At 53.6% G+C, this 25,855-nt stretch overlaps 10 protein-coding genes across 10 annotated transcripts; 6 read left to right on the top strand and 4 right to left on the bottom strand.

Moving 5' to 3' along the window:
• Positions 1 to 34: 34 nt before the first annotated feature.
• PRP4 (serine/threonine protein kinase) lies at positions 35 to 772 on the bottom strand (the record flags this gene model as incomplete). Its single annotated transcript, XM_003854908.1, has 1 exon — positions 35 to 772. A coding segment is annotated over one exon (732 nt), but the record flags the coding sequence as incomplete, so codon positions are not given.
• A 2,024-nt stretch (positions 773 to 2,796) lies between these two features.
• Positions 2,797 to 6,342, top strand: MYCGRDRAFT_68421 (uncharacterized protein; the record flags this gene model as incomplete). The annotated part of the gene is made up of 1 exon (XM_003855483.1): positions 2,797 to 6,342. One exon carries the CDS (start codon positions 2,797 to 2,799, stop codon positions 6,340 to 6,342), a length of 3,546 nt encoding a protein of 1,181 aa, XP_003855531.1.
• An 847-nt stretch (positions 6,343 to 7,189) lies between these two features.
• MYCGRDRAFT_90780 (uncharacterized protein) lies at positions 7,190 to 8,182 on the top strand (the record flags this gene model as incomplete). Its single annotated transcript, XM_003855484.1, has 1 exon — positions 7,190 to 8,182. One exon carries the CDS (start codon positions 7,190 to 7,192, stop codon positions 8,180 to 8,182), a length of 993 nt encoding a protein of 330 aa, XP_003855532.1.
• Positions 8,183 to 9,088: 906 nt separating this feature from the next.
• Positions 9,089 to 10,047, bottom strand: MYCGRDRAFT_68418 (uncharacterized protein; the record flags this gene model as incomplete). Its single annotated transcript, XM_003854907.1, has 2 exons — positions 9,089 to 9,556; positions 9,640 to 10,047. 2 exons carry the CDS (start codon positions 10,039 to 10,041, stop codon positions 9,089 to 9,091), a joined length of 870 nt encoding a protein of 289 aa, XP_003854955.1.
• A 907-nt stretch (positions 10,048 to 10,954) lies between these two features.
• On the top strand, positions 10,955 to 12,955 carry MYCGRDRAFT_68415 (uncharacterized protein; the record flags this gene model as incomplete). The annotated part of the gene is made up of 5 exons (XM_003855485.1): positions 10,955 to 11,334; positions 11,386 to 11,539; positions 11,592 to 12,622; positions 12,677 to 12,827; positions 12,881 to 12,955. The coding sequence occupies 5 exons, from the start codon at positions 11,003 to 11,005 to the stop codon at positions 12,953 to 12,955; spliced, it is 1,743 nt and encodes a 580-aa protein (XP_003855533.1).
• Positions 12,956 to 13,242: 287 nt separating this feature from the next.
• Positions 13,243 to 14,578, top strand: MYCGRDRAFT_103256 (uncharacterized protein; the record flags this gene model as incomplete). The annotated part of the gene is made up of 1 exon (XM_003855486.1): positions 13,243 to 14,578. The coding sequence occupies one exon, from the start codon at positions 13,355 to 13,357 to the stop codon at positions 14,354 to 14,356; it is 1,002 nt and encodes a 333-aa protein (XP_003855534.1).
• On the bottom strand, positions 14,568 to 15,869 carry MYCGRDRAFT_103255 (uncharacterized protein; the record flags this gene model as incomplete). Its single annotated transcript, XM_003854906.1, has 1 exon — positions 14,568 to 15,869. The coding sequence occupies one exon, from the start codon at positions 15,836 to 15,838 to the stop codon at positions 14,708 to 14,710; it is 1,131 nt and encodes a 376-aa protein (XP_003854954.1).
• Positions 15,870 to 17,754: 1,885 nt separating this feature from the next.
• On the bottom strand, positions 17,755 to 18,539 carry MYCGRDRAFT_90776 (uncharacterized protein; the record flags this gene model as incomplete). Its single annotated transcript, XM_003854905.1, has 2 exons — positions 17,755 to 18,416; positions 18,473 to 18,539. 2 exons carry the CDS (start codon positions 18,537 to 18,539, stop codon positions 17,755 to 17,757), a joined length of 729 nt encoding a protein of 242 aa, XP_003854953.1.
• Positions 18,540 to 21,138: 2,599 nt separating this feature from the next.
• On the top strand, positions 21,139 to 21,783 carry MYCGRDRAFT_18432 (uncharacterized protein; the record flags this gene model as incomplete). Its single annotated transcript, XM_003855487.1, has 2 exons — positions 21,139 to 21,383; positions 21,534 to 21,783. Coding segments are annotated over 2 exons (495 nt in total), but the record flags the coding sequence as incomplete, so codon positions are not given.
• A 966-nt stretch (positions 21,784 to 22,749) lies between these two features.
• Positions 22,750 to 24,108, top strand: MYCGRDRAFT_99133 (uncharacterized protein; the record flags this gene model as incomplete). Its single annotated transcript, XM_003855488.1, has 2 exons — positions 22,750 to 23,900; positions 23,956 to 24,108. The coding sequence occupies 2 exons, from the start codon at positions 23,049 to 23,051 to the stop codon at positions 24,106 to 24,108; spliced, it is 1,005 nt and encodes a 334-aa protein (XP_003855536.1).
• Between the last annotated feature and the right edge of the window lie 1,747 nt (positions 24,109 to 25,855).

Below are 25,855 nucleotides of genomic sequence, written 5' to 3'. Positions count from 1 at the left end.
GAGCAAAAGCCGTGGAAGATGCGACGGACGCCTTACCATTCCCTTTCATTTGCGGAGTGGCGAAGAAGGGATGATGCAGAGCGTCCTTGGGCTTGATGCGCTTCTCCGGATCGAGCTGGAGGCATTTATCCAGTAGATCCACAAAGGCATTGTGCTCCTTGACCTCGGAAAGTGGCAACAACTTCAAGTTTGCGCTGAGCTTGGATTTGAGATCTTTGCCATGTGCTCCTTGCGAAAATTGTACGGGCCTCGGTACGATGTGGCCAGTGAGCTTGTCCCGCTCCAGGGCATGGAAGGTGAAGGTGTCATCGAAGTACTTGTGTGCCAGCTGCGCGCGTTTGATGAGACGGATTGGGATCTTTCCACGACATTCCTGGATCGAGCGTAACATGCCGTTGTTGTCAGCTCCGTTGAACAGAATGCGACCAGTGAACAGTTCGTAAAGTGTGCAACCGATAGCCCACATATCGATAGCGTAATCGAAGTCCATCCCGAGGATGACCTCTGGTGCACGGTAGAATCGTGAGACGAGATACGGCGTGAGCTCGGCGTCGCGGTGCAGGGTGGCCGTGCCGAAATCACAGACCTTGATGTACTTCTTGTTCTCGCTGACCAGAATGTTGTCTGGCTTCAGATCGGCGTGCAGTACCTCTGCACTTTTCATGTGGACCAGCGCTTGGAACATCTGATAGGCGTAGAGCTTCACAGCCTGCATTGTGATCCCAACATCACGCCCAAACTTTTTGATAGCCTCGCGAAGATCCATGCTAAGACCTTCAAACACCAGGCAGAGATGACCTTTGTGGGTGAATTGACCAAGAAGACGAATGATGTGCTTCTTGTCTTCCTTGTCCTTCTCGTTGAGCAGTTCCAGAAATTGCATTTCCTTCTGTCCGGCTTTCAACATCGTGTCGTTCTTGCAGGCAATCTTGATAGCGACTGTGGTGCCAGTGTCGGCATCCCTAGCACGTACGACAGTCGCAAATGTACCTTTACCCACTTGTTGCTCGACCGCATAACGACCACCGAGAAGCTCTCCGTTGATGATGCGGTAGTGTCCATCGGGATAGTCCCAATTATCCAGCATACTCTCGTCAAGCTGTTTGCCTTGTTTGGAGGGTCCACTGGCAGGTGCGCTATCGTCAACAGCAAACATGTCGATGTCATCATCCGCGAACATGTCGAAATCGTCGGTGCTCTTCTTGGTTGGCTCGACAGGTTCGGTGGACGGCTGTATGTCGGTCCGCTTGTGGTCAGGTCGGTCCTCGTTCATGTCTTCATTGGGATCATAGTCTGCGGCAGATTGTCCTTGCTCCTCGTTGGTCGCGTTGACGTGGACTGGATTTGCAAGATCGGCATCATCAGCGGGAATCAGATCAGCTGGAGACGCTGGAGAGGCCGGCGAACTTGGTGTCGAACTTTGCATGAGCTGAGCAGGCGACTGAGCTGTAGATGGAGGCGAGTGTGTCTCTGACCCATGCGGGATGGGCTCAATCTGTGGGCTTGATGAAGTTGATGGCAAATTCGACTCCAGTGTCGCGCGCAAGAGGGATTCGTTACCAGCTGCTGCAGCGTGCTTCTTCCTGATCGCCTGGCGCGCCTTGCGGCGCTGTTCGATAATCTCCGCCTCTGAAAGTTGCGGTTCTGGAGGCGTCGGCTCTTCGTTTACCTCACTGCCTTGCATCGATTCAGGATTTGCGACGTTAGCGACAGAACCATGTTTGCCTTGCCCGGTTGCACTTGCTGAGCTTACTGCAGTCCCATTGGTCATTTTGCGTGCGTCAAAACTTCCATTTGCGTGACTGCGGTCGGATAGAGATGGACGACGGTCGGTACGAACAGAAGCGCGATAAGGCGATCGTGATCGGTCTCTGTCATGGCGGCCGTTGGAGTTGTGCCTGTCGGGGTTTTGCGAGCCATTCCACCTCGCAGGCTGGAAGTTCACGGGTTTGTGCCTTCTCGTGTCCGACGCATTCCTCCCATAGTGATCATCCTGATGAGGACGCTTGTCTCGGACGGTTTCTCTGTCTGCGCGATACGGCGACCGAGACCGTGAGCGAGAGGTTCGGCGCGGCGGCGAGCGCTTTCGGCGATATGGTGACCTCGAGCGATCTTTTCCATTGGCTGAGCGGGAGCCGTCGAAGTGTGCAGACTTGTTTCCCATCAAGGCCTGCCGGACATTGTACGAAGCGCGAGATGAAGACATAGGTCTGGCGGATGAATCAACATTGGTATTCGTGCGACGTGAGGCGTTTCTCGTAACCTTCTCCCCGTCCCCGTTGGCGCCGCTGATCTCGCCCTCAGAGAACGATGGCGAGCGTGCACTCATCTTGCTGGCGATGCCGGCGGAATGAGGACAGTCCGCGGTTTGTGGAAAATGTGTTAGCAATCAGTTCACAGCGAGAAATCTGGGTGCCGCAGAACCACTGCAGTCGCGGATGAGGTTCTCACAGGCTGAAGAGTGCGCCGCTGTCGGGCAGAGAGCACAACCGGAGAGGCTGTTGCAGGTCGAAAGGGCGATGGAAGCGGCAAAGGAGGGTATTGCTCTGGCAGTGTTATCCAGAGTTGCTGACGTCGCAGTGGCTACGGCGTTTGCTGGTGAACGGAAGTCGAGTAAAAGTCCCGTCATCACGTGGGTGGGGCTGACGTAGGAAGGTGCCGCGAGATTTACTAGTAGCGTGCTGTGCAGTGCAGGCGCGCTCAGTCGCGTCGTCCGTCGCCAACTTCAAGTTGCGCTTCAAAGGTCACAAGTAGACGAAGCATGGATTGAGGGTCGACCGCTCCAGCACCGCGAAGATGGACCCATTCGAGAAGAGCACGACGGTTGATCCGGAGGTCCGCGCATACATCTCTTCTCTCGTCAACGCTGTCGGTGGTAGCTCGACATACGACAATTCCTATTCCATTGGAGACGATGCAGCAGCTGTGCTCAAAGACTTACAACGTTGGCTCCGACTATACGACGAGAAGACCAACCGACTGGACGTGAAAAGATGTCTTGCGGAGGCGAACCTGGTGCAGGGAGATTTGCTGGAGATTCTGGCTCTTTGGCCGGAGGACGGGAAAGAGAACAAGCTGAAATCGAAGCTGGCACTGGCATGTCTGGAACTGCTCGTGCCGTTGACCTGGCCGGTCGCTCTGGAGGATGACAAGGCTACACTGAACCACCACCGACACGTGCCATATCTGCAATTGGCACAGGTTGGATACAAGAGAGCTGTACTCCAATACGAGTATGCAAAGATCTTGAGGATTGCAGTGCGTGTGGCTCTCCCATCTATGGCGCAACCGCGCCGAGAGAGGACCAAAAGGGACGACGGAATCATAAAGCTCATGCTGTACTTCTTCCGCAACGTCGCAATGATCACCCAGCCACAGCATCTGCCTTCGCAGGGCGATGAGAACGAAGTCAGCCGTTCCGCAACGATTGAGGTTTTTCACGATCAAGAAATCTTCAACGCCCTACTCACCATCGGATCGGGATTGGGAGATGATTTTCAAGAGCAGGATGTCATTATACTGGAGATCATGTTCCATCTACTGAAAGGTGTGGACGCGAGGAAGCTGTTCTTGAAGAAGGAAGAGGTCAGCACGGAAGAAGTCAATGAGTTGAAGATGTTGATGCAGAAAGAGAAGGCCATGCTGAACAGCTACAAGAAGAATGCGCCGACCAGACACAATCGATTCGGTACCATGCTCTGGGTGAGGCGGGAAGATATGAAGATGTCGACAGTCTCGGGACAAACAAGCATTACCGACAAGGACAGCACATTCCATCAGATGGACGCCAGCAAGAAGTGGAATAAGCCACAATATCGTGGCAAGCTCACCCAAGAGTTTGACGAGTTCTCGGAGTTTGGCATGCGAGTCGAGCTGACGGAGAAGGCGAGAGCACATCTACGTCGCTTTGTCGAGGATTTCCTGGACTCATCCTTTAACCCGCTGTTCGCGAGCTTGCGAAAGGCGATAGAGAGAGAGCATGACCGGGTGCAAGCCATGCACCACAAGCAGTACTTTTATCTCATCTCCTGGTTTCTCAGCGCCGAAGCGGCTCGGCGAGACCAGGCGCGAAGTCAAAGCGCCTGGCACGCGGATCGGCCGTCGCAGATCAACCCGGAAGACAACACATTTGCGTACATCGCTGCCGTACTGGATCAAGAAACATTCGTCCTGCTGGACAGGCAGATGCAGATAGCCTTTGACAACAAGAGCTGGCAGGACTTGCAAGCTACTCTGCTATGCTTCACTCAGATCTTGCTCACCGTACAAAGCATGGCTGACAGCAAAGACGAAGAAGACCAGGAGATTGCCGAGAATATCCAAGGACGCATCTTCTACGAGGAGGCAACCCACGACAGAATCGTGCAGATTCTCCGAGGGTACACACATCAGGGATTCGCGTATCTTGACGCCATTACGGAGTGTGTGCATGTTTTCGTTCGCATGCTCGAACGCTATAGCAAGCAGAATGTCGACCTACAAATTCGCTCCAAGCGAAGAGCACGAAAGAAGCGAGCTCAGCAGGATAATCTCGATGAAGATGGCGAGAGACCCCAAGATGCGGACGATGCAAACGATGATGAGCAAGAAGCACATCGAGCGGTGTCTGAACGCAAGTTTGACTTCGCTCGATTCTCCGCGAAGTTCCTGTCTCAACCCTGCGTCAATACCTTCATCTCTCTGACGCACTACTATCGCGATCTCACACCAGCTCAAATGAAACGCGCGCACCGATTCTTCTACCGTCTGGCTTTCAAGCATGAGCTCACCGTGCTCCTGTTCAGGGCAGACATCCTTCAGCTCTTCCACAAGATGATCAAGGGCCCAGAAGGCTTGGATTCAGGTATGGAAGGCTTCCGGGATTGGGAACAGATGGTGCAGCAAGTCTTTCGACGATGCATCAAATGGATGGAGCGCGATACTGAGGGTACTGGATGGAAGGAAGCATCTGTGGTCGAGATGCTGTTCAGCAAGATACCAGCGACTGTGTTCTACCTCCAGAATGGCTACGAGAAGGTGGTCGAGAAGCGAGCGCCACGACCACCAGCTGAGCTGCAAGTCAAGCCGAGCGTACCCCAAGATCAGAGACTGGCAGTGGCGGTGTCCATCATGATTGAGAATGCAAAAGCAGATGACGTCGAGTGGGTCAAGAAGCAGGTCGGCAACGCAGCAGATGAGAGACAGTCATGGGAGGACGAGGACACGGCGCGAAGAGCCATCACAAGTGAGACAGACGCAGTTGAGCCCATCGCCGCGCCCTCCATATTCATCATCCCGGACAACGAGGAGCGAAAATTGGCATTGTTCAAAGACAAGCACCTTCGTCTGCTTTTAACAACGCTCGGATTCTTACGACTTGGCCTGGCCGAGGACGTCGATGCAGCATGGGTCATTCCTTCGGAAATCAGCGCGAGCACACTCATCGAAGCGCTCAATCAGATCGAAGCAGCAGAATTCGCACCGCCAACTTTCGAGAATGACAAAACTGCCTCCGACCTCATTCGAACAAAGCCCACCGGCCGCAACAGCGGCGCATTCGGCGACTCGGACTCCGAGAGTGACGCAGACGGTGACGGCGGACTCATCGATGACGCAATGTTCCCGCCTAATCTGAAGGAAGCCCGCAAAGCCCGCGAAGACGGAGAGAAGCCCAGGAAGCGCCGCAAGCGAAGAAGTTCAGGTCCAGAACTCACGGAAGCGCGAGCCAAGGCGAAAGAGAAGAAAGAGCGAGAGAAGAACTCGAGGATCAAGTCCGCGTTATATGTCGTTGAAGATGACACAGACGAGGAGGCGGATGCAGAGTTCTTCAGACTGGAGGCCCAGCGGAGGAAGAAGACGAGTGGTGTCATTCAGAGTGCAGTAATGAAGGCCGCGAAGGCCGCGCAGACGCCCGCGACGGAGGGCGGGGGCAAGGGGAAGAAGAGGAAGAGTGCTGTGGGTGTCAAGGTCAGTGCGAAGAAGAGGAAGACGGCGATTGAGAGTGAGGACGAAGATGAAGACGTGGCAAGTGCAGGTGCGCTTTCCGCAGCTGCAACGCCTCTTGAGCTATCTGAAAATAGCCCATCATCGTCCGAGGACTCGGATGCTATGGACGAAGACGACGAAGAGCCTGTCGCTTCGAGACGAGGCGGGAAAACGAAGGAAACGCCATCCACGTCGCCCACTCCGGGCAAGGTGTCCGTCTCGCCCAAACCGCTGAGGGAAGTGTCTGCGAACACGACAACGGCAGCTTTGCTGATGAACGACGACGACGATGACGACGAAGATGATATGCCTGTCCTCAAGCCGATGGCAAGAAGGAGTGTCAGGGCCGGATTCATTATCGAGAGTGATTCTGAATAGGACTGCGCTGGTTGTAGGATTTGAAGACATTGGCTTTCACCGTGGGGTTTTAAAACAGCCGTCGAGAAACGTATAGACATGCCTGGCAGCGTTTCGCCGCTGAGACACCAGAACACTGATTGTCCTTGAAGCGTGCTAGAGCGTGCGAGTGAGAGTTCGTGGCGGTCTGCTTTGGGAGTGCTGTGATGCGCAAAATCGCTGCAAGGATGATGGCTGGCCAGGGCCGACGAAGGATTGATGATCGACCGGAATTGACTCCCTGCCGGAGGAAAGTGCGACGATCGCATGTGAATACCAATCTAACTTCCATTGCGACAGCCTAATTCCTTGCGATATCTGCTCATTGAAAACTTGAGGTATTCTTCATTCTTCACCTCGTTGACGCTAGCAAAACAATCCAGCCAGCGACCCACATCGCTTCACGTCGACGCTCTTGCCTTTAACCTCATCACCACATTCACAGAATGGACAGCAGACCATTCTGAAACACCGTCAAGATGGAAACCTCACTCCCCTGCCAGCACCTCGTAGCGATGTGATGCGGGGATCACGTCACATGCCCATTCCGGTGTCCACGGCGACGATCTGTTTTTGCGATCTGCATCACAGCCGGAAGACTGCTGGGCCGGCGAAAGGTTAAATGCGCCATGCAGTTGCACCAACAACGGCTTGTCGTGGCCCGAGTCGTTACTCGACGTCGCGAGTGTTTGCAAAGGATCAAGGAGCGCTGGCATTTTTTTTCCCATGGAGGCCATAATATCAATTCCCGCTCATCACCGTTTCCGACCGGCTTTCATCAAATTGGACATCTCGTGGACATCGACTCCGGAGTCATTCGACATAATCAATGCGACGCATCACACCGCGGACATGTCTCTGGCCTCTCGTCGGATGCGTCTCCGGAGCCTTCGTGCTCTCCTTGGGCCTGACCTTTCGCTCTAATCATCATTGCTACGCAGCGACGTGCGGTGAGTGGGATTTCAGCCTCCAAGCACGACTCCATGTCGTGGTCTGGTATGCCTGGCTCTCGTTATCGATCGCCTTACTCGGTCTGCGTGCATTCCAGCCATCAGTTCGACGACTTACCTCGTTGTCTCTCGGCTGGCATGTTCCGATCATCGGCAAGACTTTGCGAGTGGGAGGCCTTCTCCTGGTCTTGTGGATTCTGTCGCTGTATGGCATCATCCTTGGAATCTGGTGGATCCGCTTGAGAGACTACTTCGAGGACCGCGGGAAGTCATTACCTGGCAACACAATCGTCGCAGCTGTGGCGCTCACGGGTCATCTTGCAGACGTCACTATGGGGATGGTCCTCCTGCCAGTCTCTCGACACAGTGCATTGGTGTCCTTCTTCAAGCTATCTCCAGCGACGACGTACAGCTTCCATATGTTCCAGGCGTACGTTCTGTTTGCCCTGGTAGCGATCCACGGATCGTTGTACGCAGACTGGGCCTCGATATGGGATGCACGCTTTCGACCGTTCTTGCCAATACTCAATCCGACCTACTACTATCACGAGACATGGCCTGGCAATCGTTCTAGTCTCGGCATCTGGCGGGCATCGTTGATCTTTACGGGCATCGCAAGCAGTCTGATCATGGTGGTCATCTTCTTCTCGAGCCTTCCCGTTGTTCGTCGGAAGTACTTCAATGTCTTTTACTTCTGCCACTTGCTGGCGATCCTGGCGGTGGTCATCGTCTGCTTGCATGCATCGACCATGTTTTACTGCACACTACCTGGACTGGCGATGTGGCTGCTGGACTGGAGCATGCGATTTGTGGAGCTTCGGGTGAAGCTTGATAGCAAATTGACCGCGCTGGGCAACGGATGGTACAGGTAAGGAACCACGAGCGCTGCCTCATGCACATCGTCGCTAATATTCCCAGCCTCAAACTTCCTCTCCCTCGAAAGCGTCTCTCCGGATGTGCATGTCACTCTCCACTTGCCCACTTTCACATCCACCACTCCGACTCGTCCATCATCGAAATCCATCCTTTCACGACCATAACCCATCTTGCATCCAAGAAAGCGATGATGACCGACCAGTCCTCGATCGAAATTGAGTTTCTGTTCAGGGAAATGCCCGCAAGAAGGGCAGGGAAGAGATCGCAATGGACAAACAGAGTGGGAGCCCTTGTTGACGTCGAAGCATTGCGGGTTCCTCCTGTCATGGACGGCGAGAAGTCGCCAACTTCGAACGCGATGGAGCAGGAAACTTCAACGATTGATCTGTCGGTCGCTACAACGATGAGATTGGAAGGACCCTACTTCACACCTGCGAATCCGGAACAGTACGAGACGGTGATTTGCATCGTGGCAGGTACTGGAGTCAGTGGTGCGTTGGCAATTGCTGCAGCGTTCCAGTCATCGACAGTCGGCTCGCTGTGGAAGCGATGTGTGATCATCTGGACAGTACGAGAGACTGACTTCGTGGACTTGCCAAATATCACAGGTGAGCCTTCTTGCACAACCGATCCGTTCCAGCGATGCTGACAGAATCTCCAGGCATGAACCGGGAGGGTCTCGAGTTCAAAGTCCACAAGACCGGCAAGGGTCTCCCTCGTCTGGATGTGCGTACGGCACTAGTCGACATATGTGGCGAGAAGACTAGCAGCGCCTGGTGCTACATCTCTGGCCCTAATGCTTTCATCTCTGCCGCCGAGCGGGCATGCAACCAGGTTCGCGGTCTGGAAATGTTCGCGGCGCGGTGGGGTTGAGCATCATTCGACATGAGCCGCGATATGATTTACTCATCATGAGCAAACCCGACCTCCTCATATTTCTTCCCCAACTCTAGCAATCTCTCCCGCATCCCGCTCGCGCGATCCGGATTCTCCACTTGCGAGAAGTCGACACCACCGATCCAGTCTCGACCATGCTGTAGCACATTCCTCGCACGCAGAGGACCGCCGTCAACATGGCCGATACTCCCATGCAGCGTCATCCGCTCCACATCGGTCCGGTACACGCCACGATGCAGAATGTTGTTGTTGTAGAAGACGATGTCGCCGGCTTTGAGTTGCACGGCGAGCTGCGAGAGCATGCTCGGTTCGAGTGGATCTGCGTCTCTCTCCGAGTCGTTCAGAGGCCGGCGGTGGGACTGTGGAACTACGATCAAGGAAGCATCGTCGTAAAGACAGCAGTTCCATTGGGCATGGAAGGCGGGTTTACTGAGACGTGCCATTTGCTCTTCTGGGGTTGCAGTGGCTGGGATCTGCGGTGAGGATATGAACGTGAGTTGGACGATGAAGACTATCAATGATGACTTTACGAATTAGGAAAATGTTACAGACTTACATCATCTCGATGCCATCGCAACTCGAAGTCCTCATCCGGTCTGACAAGCAGATTGTAAAGCTCTAAGACAAGCTCGTCTTCTGCACAACCACCCATCAATTCCCGCACAGTCTCAATGATTCTGTCCGAAAAGTACGTCGAAGTGAACAGTTGATGGCCTGGTAAATCGGGATGCATCAGATGCTGCACTCCCCAGATTCCTCGTGATGGATCTGAGGGCCAGGGAGGGAATTGACGAGGTAGCGTTCGAACGTGAGGCCATTGACCTGTGCGAGCTAATGCCGCGACATTCTTGCTGGCTTTTCGGAGGTCTTCGAGTTGAGCGGAGGAAAGATCTGATGGGACGATCACATAGCCTTCGCGGTCAAAGTCATCTTTGAGGTTGGATGTCGTGGGAGACATGGCGGGCCGTGGGACGAGATGTAGTCGGGTCTGAGATGGCCCGAAAGCAGTCGCCCGAAAGGACGATCGAGCGATGTACTCTCAGGTGGGACATCGATACCCCAGCTCTCGTGATCAGGCGTGGGGGCTGAAGAAAGGATGAGGTCGGAGAGTGGAGTCTGCCAACTTTCAGCCCCTCACAAAATCAAGGGCTCGGTTTTCAGCCTCAGGTTGTCCACAACTCCGCTCCGGCACCGAGAAAAATGACAATTGACCTCGAGTACTTGCTCCATTACAGGGCACGAGACTTTCCGACCTCACCTCGCCGTTGCCGCCCTGCTTTGCGCCACATGCTATACTTTCCGAGCACAGCCATCAGACATAGCCGCGGTCTGGAGGGAATTTGGAAGATCTAGAAGGGCGTCGACCATCTTGCTCGCGTGCTGCCGGAGCGCATAGAACTACCAAGAAGCTAAGAAATGTTACCCTGGTTCTCACTCCATCGCAACTTCCAGCACAGCGTCGACACCATATTGTTTTTCCAGCCCGGACCGCGGCAATGACGAGCTTACTCACATCGATAGAAACATTTCAAGCCCCATATTGTCCATACTCCACGAGCCCATGGCCGGCCGACGAGCGTGTTTCTACACGAGAAGATCTTTCAGCTGGTGCTTCGAGGCTCATGTAGCCTTTCTTGGCAACCGCCCATCTGTCCACGCCGAGCATGATTAAGAACGCCGCAAGCTTACCGACCCGCCTGCTGGGAAACATGCACAAGGAAGCATGTCACTGCACGTCTTGACTTGCCCTGAGACCGCTGGGCGCTGGGCGAGTCTTGAATATGAGCGGCCTCCTCATGTGTCCTGCCCCACCTTTCGTGCTCTCCTCACCTCCGGGTCCTGATCCTTATCTATCTTCCGTCCTGTCATGCCTTGATAGAGTCTGACATTAGTTCGTTTTGATTTCCAAGTCCAGCACGATGGACTCCCTCAAGTCGCTCGGGCAGCGATCGCCCTTCAAGCGCACGCAAACCTCCGATCATATCAAGACTGACTCAAAAGCCTACGGCGTCGAGTCCGAAGCCGTTGAAGTTGACCTGCCTCGCTACCCGGCCGAAGATGTCGAACGCCGCGCTTCTGTGGCTTCGTACAACATTTCCGGAATCCATGATGATACCCATCGCAAGCTCAAGCCGAGACACATCCAGTTGATCGGTATCGGAGGCACCATTGGAACGGCACTTTACGTCCAGATTGGCAGGGGTTTGCTCAATGGTGGGCCAGGAAGTCTGTTCCTGGCTTTCACGTTTTGGTACGAGGTTTGAGCCATTGGGAATTCGGAGCTCAGACTGACTTTTCGAAGGTGCTCAGTTGTTCTCGCGGTGACTTTGTGTTTGGCGGAGATGGTCACCTATCTGCCAATCTCCAGTCCTTTCATTCGTTTCGCCGGACGGTACGTCGATGAGGCTTTTGGATTTGCTGCTGGATGGAACTTCTTCGTCTTCGAGGCCATTCTGGTAAGTCGTGTCTCGCAGTTCCTGGGGTTCAAGATGCTAACACAAACTCAAGGTGCCATTCGAAATCACCGCTTGCAACGTGATCATTGGATACTGGTCCACCGCAGTGCCTGTCAGCGCCATCATTGCCATCATCATCGTCCTCTACGGCTTGATCAACCTGGTCAACGTCAAATGGTATGGCGAAGTCGAATTCTGGGCCGCCCTGGGCAAAGTCCTCCTCATCATCGGCCTGATCATATTCACCTTCGTCGTCATGCTCGGAGGCAACCCTCTGGGCGACCGCTTCGGTTTCCGCTACTGGAACAACCCCGGCGCATTCAAAGCCTGGGGTGGCTACGAAGGCGGCCTCGGAAAATGGCTCGGCTTCCTGCAGTGCCTCATCCAGGCCTCCTTCGTCATTGCCGGCCCGGACTACGTCTCCATGTCCGCCGGTGAGGCCGAGAACCCTCGTGTTGTCATGCCCAAGGCTTTCAACGCTGTGTTCTACCGATTGACGACTTTCTTCTGTCTCGGTGCACTCTGCGTTGGCATTCTCGTTCCCTGCAACGATCCGGAACTCACCGGCGCGTTCGAGAACGGTCTTCCCGGTGCAGCGGCCTCGCCCTACGTCGTGGCCATGAACCGCCTGCGCATTGGTGTCCTACCGCACATCGTCAACGCTCTGGTCCTCGCCTCCGCATTCTCCGCCGGCAACAGTTACATGTACTGTGCGTCTCGGTCCCTCTTTGGCCTGGCCCTCGAAGGAAAAGCGCCCAAGATCTTCACCAGGACCAATCGCATCGGTGTGCCGTACAACTGTGTCATCGCCGTTCTGCTGATTTGCTTGCTCGCTTTCTTGAGTGTCTCCTCTGGTTCCGCCAAAGTGCTGGGCTGGTTTGTCAGTCTGATCACTGCGTCGCAGTTGCTCAACTTTGCCGTCATGTGCTTCACGTACTTGTGTTGGTTCAAGGCTCTCAAGGCGCAGGGAATTTCGAGGGATTCGTTGCCGTACAAGTCGTTCTTCATGCCGTGGGTCGCATACTATGGACTGGCGTGGACGTTCACCATGATGTTCGTTGGTGGATACACAGTCTTCTTGCCGTAAGTTTGCCCGATGATATTGAACATGCTGGAGACCTTGCTGATACTATCCAGTGGACGCTGGGACGTGGAGACCTTTGTCTTCTCCTACTTCATGATTGGCCTGGTGCCCTGCCTGTTCGTTGGCTGGAAGATTGCTAAGAAGACGAAATGGTACCACCCAAACGAAGTGGATCTTCAGGGCGAGGCCAAGGAGATCGACGAGGTAAAGATGACCCAACTTTGACATCCACGATTACCGGCTGACATGTTTGTCAGTATACTCGCAACTTTGTACCGACTCCGTACAAGAACATTGGCGACAAGATCTTCAACAAGATGTTTGGTGGTTGAGGAGAAGGCGAGGACAGCGCGGTCTGATAGACCCTAGAACATATTTGCTTCATATGCATGCATGATACCTCAGGTATATAGTCGACGGCCGAACAGTGCTCCACATCTTCCGGTCAACCCATCTGAAATTGATGCCTAAGGCATCAATGCTTCTCGGGTCGATCAGCGGCGATAACGATAAGTTAAGAGCTCCGCAGTGAGGGGCCCGTGACAGCTTCTCTCCATGACTTCTTCTGTTTGACCTTGACCTTCTCCATCATCCTCTCCATCTTCCCTGGAGCTGGACACTCTGGAGTTATTCCAACTTGAACCCTCTCGATCAGACTGATAGAGCTCAACCACACCATTCTCCGCCCATAATTCGGTCCCGGCCGACCTCACACGACCACCTCCACGACCATGTTCGGCTTCATAGCCGACATCCTCACCTCCCTCATCTCCATCCTCCTCCCCGTCTTCTTCTCCTACAAAGCGCTCCGCACCTCCGATCCCGCCGTCCTCACGCCATGGTTGATGTATTGGACGACGTTCTCACTCTTCCTCCTCGTCGAGAACCAATTTTACTTCATCCTATACTGGATCCCCTTCTACAGCTGGATGCGTCTCTTCATCCACATCTACCTCGTTCTACCGGGATCTCAAGGTAGCGTCTACCTTTACAAGCAATATCTGGGACCCTTTCTCGAAGACCACGAGCGTCAACTCGACCGTCTGATCAGTAATGTACACGCCAAGGGTCAGGCGGCAGGAATGGACGCTTTCAGACGAGCATGGGACTATATCCGAGTGCAATTCATGGGAGGAGAACCACGTTGTCCGACACCACCGCAGAGTCGCAATGTCAGCTATACGACCTCTCTCTTCAACCGCTTCGCCATGCCCAGCGCACGAGACGGACTCGCAGCAGCAGGTACATCGGACATTTTCAACCTCATCGGCAATGCTCTCAATCAGCATCCATCATCATCTTCCCGCACTGAACAAGCTCGGGATCTCGCTAGCTCAGGCACACTCGTCCCACCAGACCTCGCACCGGCCGAACGCGCGACTTTCGTGGACACCCAACGCGAGCGTCTTCGTACCCTCTTGCAAGCCTACGAGTCCGAAGCTCTGGGTAGCCACGTCGACACTCCACCAGGTGGGCTCTCACCTCGAGTCGGAACTCCTCGCCAGCCATCAAGTCGCAAACCTGTGCCCTCTTCGCAAGACGCTCTATCGCGGTCTCGATCAGAGTCGGAGTTTGAGGACCTAGGCTACGAACCTATGCCTGACCCGGAGCACTTTCTTCCACGAGAGGACGTGGCCTCAACGCCAAAGGAGGGAGGTGCAGGGTGGAGTAATTGGATTTGGGGCAATTATGGGGAGAGGGACTCTGCTGCTCCTACGAAGAAGGATGATTGAGTTGGACATATGCCGGCGTTGGTAGGGTTTTTGGAAGTTTACGAATTATGGCTCAACGGATGGACATCGGCGTTGGACGGATACGCGCTGTCGGCTCACAGGACGAGCGTAGGAGTGCAGTGTAGAAGAGGCCAAAGCAGGGTCATCCATCGCCCTCTGCGCGAAAGACGACATGTGCCCGGTTCATGAATCCCAAAATGCGCAGACGACAAATGCCCAAGATTTGCTGGACGTTCTGTGTCCATTCCCTCTCACATCCGCTCATTCACAATTCTCATCAGCACAAGCCGCTTGCCTTTGGAAGCTGTGATGCCTTTGCTGTCGCTGAATCTCCCCATCTCTCACCTAAATCTACTGCAACAACCTCAAAACCTTGATCAGATCTCCCGTCACGCCCATCGCCGTCACCTCTCCACCCGCTCCAGCGCCCTGGATAATCAACGGATTGCTCCCATACCGCTTCGTGTAGAAGTTGATGATGTTGTCACTCCCCTTCAACGCCGCAATTGGATGCGAAGCGTCGAATTTCTCCAACCCAACCTTGACCTGCTTGCTCGCTACATCGATGCTTCCCACGAACCGCACAACTTTGTTCTCTTTTGTCGCCGCATCTTTCAGCTCGTCCATGTTCGCGTCAAACTCAGGCAGACGGGTCATGAAGTCATCTCCAGAAGAGCAAGACTCCAGTTCCTTCGGGATGAGACTCTGCACAGGAAACGAGGTGGGTGACTCGACCTCCAGTCCCGCCAGTCGCGCGAGAATGGTCAACTTCCGCGCTACATCCAACCCGTTCAAATCATCCCTCGGATCTGGTTCCGTGTATCCCAAATCCTTCGCGTTCTTGACCTCCGCTGCGAAGGCGCCTCCACCTCCACCGAGCGGTTGGAAAGAGTTGAAGAGGAAGGACATGGTACCGCTGAAGACGCCTTCGATCTTCGTCACCTCGTCGCCGGTCTCGACTAGCTCTTTCAAAGTGGACAGGACGGGTAGACCGGCTCCGACGGAGGATTCATGGAAGACATACCCAGCGGAGGGCGAACCGGTTCCATTGGCCGCGGAGGAGAAGATGGACGACCAGAGCGCGAAGTTGTCGGAGAAAGCTTTCTTGTTCGGTGTCACGATGCTGATCCCTCGTTGCAGGATCATGGGGTACAGACTTCCGAGGTCAGGAGAAGAGGTATTGTCCACCAGCACCACGCGACCCGGGCCACTGGCGAGCTGGCCGAAGGTTTCATTGAAAGGCGGGGGAGGGGAACCCGAGGCGTCGAGGGTGGCGGTCAGGGAGGGAATGTCGAGGTGTGTCCAGGAGGTGCTGAAGAGCTGTTTTGTGGAGCGGCGGGCGTAGATGAGGCGGAGGTCGGTCGGGGGGTTGGAGCGGGATAGGCGGAGGCGGAGGGTGTCGAGTTGGGTGAGGAAGGCTTTGCCGACGCCGCCGACGCCAATGATGGCGATGAAGATGGGTTTCGGGTCGGTGGTGGCCATGGTGGAGGGTATAGCGGGAGAACTTATTGAGGTCTGTGGGTTATGTTCGAGGGAGGATTTACCTTGTCAATGGGTTTCGGATTCTCGAGCATAAGGTAAATTCGCAAGCAGATCTGCGGGGCGAAGTTTGGCGGGGCACGTCATATGCAGGGGTCGGGGCGTGCAGAGTTCGGTTTCTGCCAGCTGTTGTTGTTGTCCTTGCACTCGACAGTACCTCCTTGATTGCATTCGAATTCAGCAGCTGATGAGGTTGAAAGAAGGCGTCTCACGATACGAGCATATACATGCAATGCATTGGCTTGCCGACGTCAAGGTACAGACAACCTGGAACTCTTTCCTTTCTGCACTCTCCCTTCCAGATAAGGTACATATCACAACGACCAAAATGAACACATCAAAAGGATCCGGAAGCTCCTCTCCTAAGCCTCTCTCCGTCTCCGCCCTCCTCGTCACCCTGCTCTTCTGATGTATCGAGGAGGTGGAAACTTAGTCGAGCTGATTTCTTGGTTCCGATTTCTACGGCCGCTTCGTGATGCCGATGACAAGGAAGACAATGCTGCTGAGACGATGATCGTACAGCCACGGTTGATCGCAGAGTACGATGACTTTCCTAAACCAGAATCTCGTGGCCAGCGTTCAAGTATGCTCCCTGAAGTAGCACCGCCGCGTCTGGACCAATGCCTCGAGTTTCGGTCCACGTGTATGGCCGAGAGTTACAGCGATGAGCTTGTTTGACCGCGAGCAGTCCTGCTGGCACAGCCTTCAGATACAGGAGTGCGGCCTGCTCTCGCCACAAAGCTACAGGGCTGCCGCTTGCTCGTATGCAACACACGCAAGGAATGCCCCCTGTTCTGAGGTCGCACGGGCGCGATGACCAAAACGGTGGCTCTCGTGACCCGCAAAAGAACAGACATAAAAAGTGCTCAAGATCCGCCAGATACTCCTCACTACTCAACCACAGCAAACAACTGTCCAGTCCGACCGCAAAAGACTCAACTTTCAACGCGGCACAGCCCTCTTTTCAAATCAATACCACCGACGTCTACAAAAACGTCGAGACTTTCAACATGAAGGTTTTCGCAAGTGCCATCCTGATCGCCGCCTTGGCCATCACCAACGTCGCCGCGGCGCCGCTGGCGATCGACAATGCCGTCCAGGTTCGTCGACAATCAACAAGCCCGAGGACTGCGCTAACAGTTGTATGCAGCACGACAACGCTCCAGTCCGCCGCGCCCATGACGGCCACGACATTGAAGAAAATCCGGTCCCTGGATTTGGAGGCGCATTCGACAACGGCGGCGAAGGTGGTGGCCGGGTCCGACGTGATGCTCATCCTGAGGACCAGCCCAAGGGCGAACTCGATGAGGACGCCGCGGGCCACTGAGGTGCCTGGGTTTGCCCAAGTTGCTCGTAATGGGATCTCGATGTGGGATCGAAAGACGACTTCGACGCGGTTGCGCTGTGGTCGTTGGCGCGAACCTTTTGTGAGAAGGATTGTGGAGGAAGCGATATTGGGCGTCCTTTTTGCGTGGTTCGGGCTTGATATGCCGTCAATTCGATCATCGCACTTTCACTCGCATCGTGCTTGGCTGCGAACGCTTTTCAAAGTCTCATCGCTGGTCACCATCGACGAATTGAAGCCCGCCAACTTTCGTTCCGATCGGGATGCATGTCTACGAACTTCTGTCTTCAAGTATGTCTGGACAATGCTGTGCTCTAACGCCAGACGGGAAATGACTGTTGGGATATCGACAACTATCGAAACGACTGACTAGTGACTTGCGATGTATGAAAGCGTACGGCTGTTGAAGCTCGCGTGTTCATTCTGCAGCCCATCCACGATCACGGGCCGCTAGCTGCACAATTTCCCAAAACTCCCTGCTGTTGAAGCTCGTCTCCTTGGGACCTCCAGCTGTTTACTGCTGGGCTTCCTCTTCCGGCTTGGTGATGAAGGAGTAGCCGCTGTCGCGAGGGTAGTCGTATGCCTCGTCTCGCTTGGCTTTCTGTTCAGTCTCCTCTTCCGGCTTGGTGATGAAAGAGTAGCCGCTGTCTCGGGGGTAGTCGTAGGCCTCATCCCGCTTGGCCTTGGCCTTCTGCTCGGTCTCCTCTTCCGGCTTGGTGATGAACGAGTAGCCGCTGTCTCGAGGGTAGTCGTATGCCTCATCTCGCTTGGCCTTGACCTTCTGCTCGGTCTCCTCTTCCGGCTTGGTGATGAACGAGTATCCGCTGTCTCGAGGGTAGTCGTATGCCTCATCTCGCTTGGCCTTGGCCTTGTCCTTAGTCTCCTCTTCCGGCTTGGTGATGAACGAGTAGCCGCTGTCTCGAGGGTAGTCGTATGCCTCATCTCGCTTGGCCTTGACCTTCTGCTCGGTCTCCTCTTCCGGCTTGGTGATGAACGAGTAGCCGCTGTCTCGAGGGTAGTCGTATGCCTCATCTCGCTTGGCCTTGACCTTCTGCTCGGTCTCCTCTTCCGGCTTGGTGATGAACGAGTAGCCGCTGTCTCGGGGATAGTCGTATGCCTCATCTCGCTTGGCCTCGGCATTGCTTCCTTGGAGAGCGCGACTTTCCACAGGCTTTGCTGTTGAGTGATTAGTACGTCTTCAAGAGCATGGGCGATTCGTGACCGATCCTTACGAATGGCAGCTGCATCAACGATGAGCGGGATCAGTACCAGAGAGAGGAGCTGCATCTTGATCTGCATTGTGACGAGTTGGAATCGACGTAGTATCTGTCTGTGTGTGGTTTGGAGAAAGGCTTGAGGAATTCGACCGTTCTTGATGGACACTGCCTTTGTATTTAGAGACCGGCACACGGTACAGACTGGAATCGATTGACAGCATTGTGCGGGGGACAAAACACCGAGATCAATGTGACCTGCACGTGGATGTAGTGAATCTTCTCATTGGAGAGCAAGAGCACGTTTCGTGTTCCGTCAACAGCCTCGAGCCCAGGGATTTGTTCGCTTGCATGTCGGTAAACGCTCGACGTTGCCGGGTTGTCGGACCCATTGTCCATTTTCGCCTCGATCCCCAGCACGTGGGACTGTAGTCATGAACTTCGATGATCAAGTGATGCAAGTCTCCGTCCACGTTCATGGGCCCGCACTGCAACACATACATGGTGAGCTTCGTAGTGTCTCGGGTGTGCTCAATGTGAAACGACGCCTAGCGATGATCATAAGCGAGTCATCCCGGGGTTAGTGCGCGAGCTACGTTAGGAAGACATCCCACGTGGAGACAGATGGATATCAAGTGGAGCGACGTACCTGACACACAGAAGGTCAATGAGGCATTTTTATCCCTTCCACAAACTTTGGGCCAAAAGCACAAAGTGGTACCTTAACGCCAACCCCATCGATGCCTAGCCGAAGGGAGTCATCGATCGCGTTATAGCTGTGTCACGGGAGCACTACATCCCGTATGCAGATGCAGTCCATAGGCTGTAGTCTCTGTTGCCTCAAGATCGCGTACCGTCTGTCTCAGGACTCTTCGCAGACTCGGCGTATCCCGGGCGCTCATATCGGTCGATACTATCCGTCAGCAGTAGAGCTTCTTCTACGTACGATAATGTTGCTCCGTTGAGAGTCTCATGAACGTACGACGTGGTTGATGGTGCCTTCCTCTATGAACAGGTGAGATTGTGGGGAACATCTGCATGGGAATCAGTGCCGGAATCAGGCAACGAGTCCTAGCATCATGTTTGTTGAAAGACAGGTTGCGGTTGGCTCGATCCAGTGAGCTTGTTGGGTCGTCGTGGATTGTATTTGGGGTACGATACAATCCACGACAGACTGGGCTTCAGCAGGATCCACCTACAATCCCTATCCTGCATACAGGAATGGCTTTCGATACACTTTTTGGGCAAGTATCGACGATTTCTGGAGCTGAGATTGGCGCGGAAACGCTTCAAGGAGCGGCCACTAATTCCTGTATGCAGGGTAGGGATCATATCTAGCGGGAAACCCGTGGATGATCCACGGAACTGATGACACCGAAAGGGACACATTCTCGATGTTCCGGCGGGATTCTGCCAGAATATTGCCTGTAAAGTCGAAAACAGTCAGAATCAGCCAACCTCGTAGAGCATCCAGTTGGAAATAGATCTTACTCGAGGTCATCCGATCCACGACAACTGTATACATTCAATCCACGACGGTCCAAACAAGCTCACTGGTGGTTGGCTCGATCTGACTTGCCCAGCGCTTGTGCTTGATAAGGACCTTGAGGTAGCGCCTCCTTGTTGGGGTACGTGACAATATCCCTGCCGGTGATATAATACGGACTCGAAGGGTTGCACGTGGAGCTCGTTCTGACACCGATTGGGGTGATTCCTCGCAACATCCCTGGAGAACAACATTCCAGGTTCGTCGTGTGAAGCAGTGACGCTGAAAGAAGCTTTTGGTGACGGGTAAACTGCGGCAGATTGCGGCTAGACTAGGTTCTCCATTTCACACCGACGGCACTTCAAACGCCTGATCCTCGACAACGCCTTGCTGATATTGCTCAAATCTTGCTAGACAGATAGCGGCAGCTCGTGCTTGTCTTTCGATGCAATTTTTGAGACCATTCGCGCATTCGTCGCTGAGTTATCGTGTTGTAAGAGCTTGGTGGGCGTTCGATTCCCAACCAAGCCGGGAGGCCAGGGTCATCCCTTTGGAAACTGGCCCGGTGAGGAGTCGCTCATGTGAGTTCTGGGATCAAACGGGCCTATGGTCCTGGTCTTCTGCGTGGGTAAGCCAGAGCTTTCGAGGACAGCGACGGGCCTATCGTGTATTGCACGTGGATGATATTCCGCTCCCTTGTTGGTTTGTTTGACTCCAAGCGCAACAACCTCCTCTTCTGCTGTTCGAATCACTACTTCCGCCGATACATCCTCACCATCGACACGTTCGAGATCCAACTGCCTCACTCTTGCCAAATGTATCCTTACAACGAGGAGAACGATGGTGCCTCCCGCTCTTCATCATCAGACAACAAACTGGAATCCGAGGGCCTTCTGCCGGACAGTCCGTTGCGCCCGAGACGAATTTCGATTCCACGCACGCATTTATATCTGGCATGGACATTGAGCTTGGTTACGACCGCTATACTCGCATGGACTGCCGCGAGATACAGCGTGTCTATCGAGAGTTTTCCTGCCAAGGATCGTATTGCCTCGATCAGCTGGTATTGTGGGTCAAATGCATATCTGCATGCACACGTTTGGCAAGTGCTGATCGACAACGCCTAGCACCAATCTACAACGACATTAGCCTCGATACGGAGCACGTCAGAGTTGACGGAGAGCTCTGGTGGAACGACAGCAATATCTTCCGCCAGGATCCCTCACCCGAGACCGACGCAGCTTGGGACGATCTTCTGGGCGGCCACGCAAATCGGATCTTCGTCTCCAAAGAAGATTGGATAAAGAGCGGTTTGGATCCTGAAACGGGCGCCCAGTGGCTCGGCGACCCGACCGGCGAAACGTACATGGCGGAGATAAATGCCTTTCATCTCGTCCATTGCCTCAACTACTTGCGCAAAGCCGCGTTCCTGGACTACTACGAGTGAGACCACTTTGATAACTCACAAAACTGTCGAAGCTGACTAGTGATCAAGGTTCATGAGGCCATTCAACCCTCTATGTAAGTGAAGCCACTGCATTACTTGGTCAGACAAGTATCACTCTTCCGGCATTTCGAATATTCCAAGCCGAGTGTGCAAGTCATCATATCCATCCTGCTGACTCTTGCCCGCGTAGACTGGTCACATTTCTACCACTGCCTCGACATGATCCGTCAAGAGCTCATGTGTACAGCCTCCCTCGACCTCTCGCCTCTAGTGTGGTCTCAGCATCAGAAAATGCCGTATCCATACTTCACAATCGACCGACAATGCCGACGATGGGACGACATCATTCGATACAGAGACGAGCATCAAATGAATGAAGAACAATTGAATGTGATGTTGAATGCTACGAAGCCACCGCATCAAAAGGAGATACCAATCCCCGACCACGCTGTAACCCTCCTTGACAACATTGGCACGTGGAAGAAACTCAACTTCCAGCACGTCGAGGCTGGGGATTGGGGTCGGAATGATATGGATGGCTTGCCTCGGGTACAGCGGAACCCGAAAGATCATTTTCCATCAATTTGAATGCAATGTGTTACTTTGGAACGTACATCAATTCAGAGTCTTGCTCCAAAGCTCGTGCACTATATCGGAAAGCCCGTGGCATAGCTGCTAAGGCTCATCGATCATGAGAATGTCGTCAAGCGCGCAATTGCAGTCCACGTTGTCCAGGTCCTGCGAATGATTGCGAAGTTGCCAGCCAGTCACGGCCCGCGAGATCCAGCATTATGACGGACGTGGAAAGATGTCAAGACTTCGGATCTCTGCTATCTGCGCAAACCTTGTTAAATATGAGCTTGTGGCCAGATAAACATTGATGAGGCTGACGCAACGAAGGCCAGATAAACATTGATGAGGCTGACGCAACGAAGGCAGAGCCGCTGAAGGTACCCTCTAATAATGGGACGAATTGAGTGTTCGTCCGGATGGGAAAATTTGGAGGCTATCGTTGGCAGGACTCTTCATCGACGACTGCTGCAGAGGCGGTCACGAATGAAACGTGATTATTTCAAGGGCGTTCTTCGGATCTTGATCGACGGTGTCTTTGTCCCAGAGGCGCTGCGGGAGGCTGAGAGCACAAGCGACTGCGAGTCCGCCCTGTCTTCGCTGTGCTGACGGAAGTGCGCAAAGAATTTCTTCGAGTGGATGCCTGAGGCTCAGGATCACATGACCGCGAAGGTAACCTGGAAGCCTGAGGGTCCTTTCTCAACACCCCAACCATCACTTGTTCCGCTTCCACATCACCCCGCACTCTTCACATCTTGAAGAGCGGTGTCGATGCCGCCGGTTTTGCACAGCTGGTGCGTGAGGCTCCAAAGGCCCTTCGAGGCCGACGTCCCGGCGGAGCTTCGTCAAATCAGGCACCGTCGTAACAACATCTTGATAATCCTTCCTCCTTGCACACTTTATTTGCAAGGTTTCCCCTCACTTTGACGGTCCACGAAGCTTGGCCGCTTTGCCGCGCCTCCGCATCTGATCGGGCATTGGCGTGCGCGACAAGGATGCTTAGTTCTATCTATGCACTGTGAGGCACGCGTCGTTGACAACACCTGCGATCCGGCATCTCATCATCATCATCACGAGTCGAGGAAAACAACATGACTGAGCCCGAGCTTGCAGACCTTATCCCGAAGCCACAATTTCTACAAGACCTCGAACAAGACGGCTTTGTGGTCGTGCCCAACGTCCTGCCCAAACCATCATGCGACGAGTTCGTCGAGCAGGCTTGGGAGTGGCTCGAGTCGGCTTCCCATGGCTTCAGGCGGGATGATCGAAGCACTTGGACAGCCGAGCATCTTCCGTACGGCCATGACAGAGGTCTCTACAACCGCTATTGTGTCAACCACGAAGCCTTCGTGTGGAGGATCCGCTCTCACCCGGGCATTTTGAAAGTCTTCTCTCAAGTCTGGGGAACAGACGATCTTATCGCCTCGTTTGACGGCATCAATATCTCTTTACCCGTCAACCCGGAAGTTGGTCGGACAGATATTGCGGCGACGAAGCCATGGCCACACATTGATCAGAACCCTCGGACCATTGACAAGCTAGAACTTTACCAAGGCATCGCCAACATTGCGCCAAATGGTCCCCTAGATGGGGGATTGGTTGTGCTTTCCGGTTCACACAAGCTGCACACCGAGCACTTTGACTCGACAGGGGGCTTCAGAGCCCATCAGGATTCCGGCCTGGCCGAAAATGGCTACAACTTTCTGCCAGAGGATGTTGCGTGGTATCATCGTCAAGGCTGCAAACAAGTAAAAATCTGCGCAAATGCCGGCGATTTGATTCTCTGGGACAGTCGCACCATTCACTGGAACTGCACTCCAACACAGAGCCAGACAAGATTCGCCGCGTACGTCTGTTATTGTCCGCGCAGCCGAATGAGCGACGAGGACCTGAAGACAAAGAGCGAGATTTTCGATCTGCGCAAGGGCACGACGCACTGGCCTGTGAGGTCCACTTCTCCCTACGACTGTTTTCTTTGGCTGATTGATGAGCAAACAGAATAAGAATATCGTGCCGGCAGACAGACCCGGCTACCACTACGCAAAGCCAAGGCGTCCCGACGATTCCTTGGATTCTGCAAACAGAGAACGGCCCTTCAATGAACCACATGTCACGCCAAGTGTCTTGAGTCTTGTAGGTGTGCGTCCGTGATTGTGCGTCAACAAGACTCACTTGCTACCAGAGTTGGGAGACAGCGGTCAATCTATTGGTGTTTATATTTTCGACCTCGTCTCGATCCGATGTTGTCTCGAAGAGGGTCTGTTGCCGTTGAAGACGAAGTCATCGTTTGTTATACGAAGGCCAATACTGATACTAAGGGAGGGGATTGATTCGACGCCGCTGGTTAGGGTTGAGTGGCAGTAGGTGGAGCTTTAGCGGTAGATACTGGTAGCAAACGTATCGTCACCTAGCTGGCTCCCTTGCACATTGCGTATGCATATGACCATAAGAGACTGAATCGGGTCGCATGCTTCGATGGTCGAAATGTGCGGGTAGATGCAGATGTTGTCTACGTTGGTCTGGGCAGCGATCAGATCATGCCAAAACAACACGTTCGTCTGACATAGCCGTCCTTCGGGGAAGTGCTTCCGCCCAGGCGCTGTGGAGCAAGTGAAGCCGTTCGAAGGTCTTGTCTGGTCGCTGCAGCAGAAGAAGTCCATGCATCCCGTGCCATTCGTTCGAAGAACCCGACAAGTATTCCCGACGGCCGCTCAGAACTTCTATTGCTTCTGTAATGTTACAGATCTCACCACGAATATCCGGCTTTCACCACGCTTCCATAGCCATTGCCCAAAAGAGTGGAAGGAAATAAAGCCAAATGTCTCGGGGGAGTACAGTCGGAAAGAACACTCGGATACTAGGTAACTAAGCGAAATTTCACGCTAAGCCAAAAAAGGAAGTTTTCCGACTAACACCAAAAAGATAAAGTCTTACTAACGCTAGTAGCCTTAGTAAAAGGGCTCTCCGGATCGCCTCGAACTAAGGACGCTAAAGGAGGTAGTTAATAGAAGGAGAAACGAACACTCGAGCCCCTTTACTAATCTACCCTTTCTACTACTAATAAATAAAGCAAAAGATAAAGTGTTAATATAGCTCTACTTCCGGGCTTTGCGCTAAGCCCGATTAGGAACTTTTCCGTAACTTCCTAACTAGGTAGGAGTAAAAAATTCGTCGCCGGAGCGGAAGAGTCCCCTACCCCTTAGGCGATAGCTACTAGCTCTCGAACTAAACGTTACTATAAGGGCTAGTAAACAGAGGAGTAGCCTTTGCTACTACTTAACTAAGAGGTGTAGCTATATAATTAAAAGGAACGAAATAGTAATACTATATATAGCTATACTACTACTAAAAACCCTCTAATAATAATAATACTACGACAACCCGCCTCCTTAAGGGGCGGGGGCCGGCTCCTTACCCTTACTATACCGGTAGTAGTGCCGCCGACGACGAGAACGACGATAAGAAGTAGAATCGCTTAATTGTAGGTCTACGGTAGACGGTAGGGCTCCTAGCTATATATATATTATTACTACTACTACTACTATACTCTAATAATAACAACACTATAACAACCCGCCTCCTTAAGGGGCGGGTGCCGGCTCCTTACCCTTACTATACCGGTAGTAGTACCGCCGCCCCTTCGATAAGAACGACGAGAAAGTTAAAGGAGTTCTTAGCGCTCTAATTAGCCGAGCGTTTAATCCCGGATTCGGCGTTTCTAGCTTCCGTACGAGTCGTTTACGCGAGTAATAGATCTACGGCCTCGTACTAGTAGCTACGCTTAAGATATATACTATCTTCCGAGGGCGACGGATCGGTCTACCTCTACTAGTTACTAGAGGGGTCGACGATATAGGGGCAGTCTTAATAGGAGCCGGTATAGATTCCTTACTAAGAT

This window comes from Zymoseptoria tritici, chromosome 2 (assembly GCF_000219625.1).
Source record: "Zymoseptoria tritici IPO323 chromosome 2, whole genome shotgun sequence".
NCBI lineage: Eukaryota > Fungi > Ascomycota > Dothideomycetes > Mycosphaerellales > Mycosphaerellaceae > Zymoseptoria > Zymoseptoria tritici.
The sequence above is the reverse complement of the archived record's forward strand: the minus strand, read 5'-3'. Positions and strand labels throughout refer to the sequence as shown.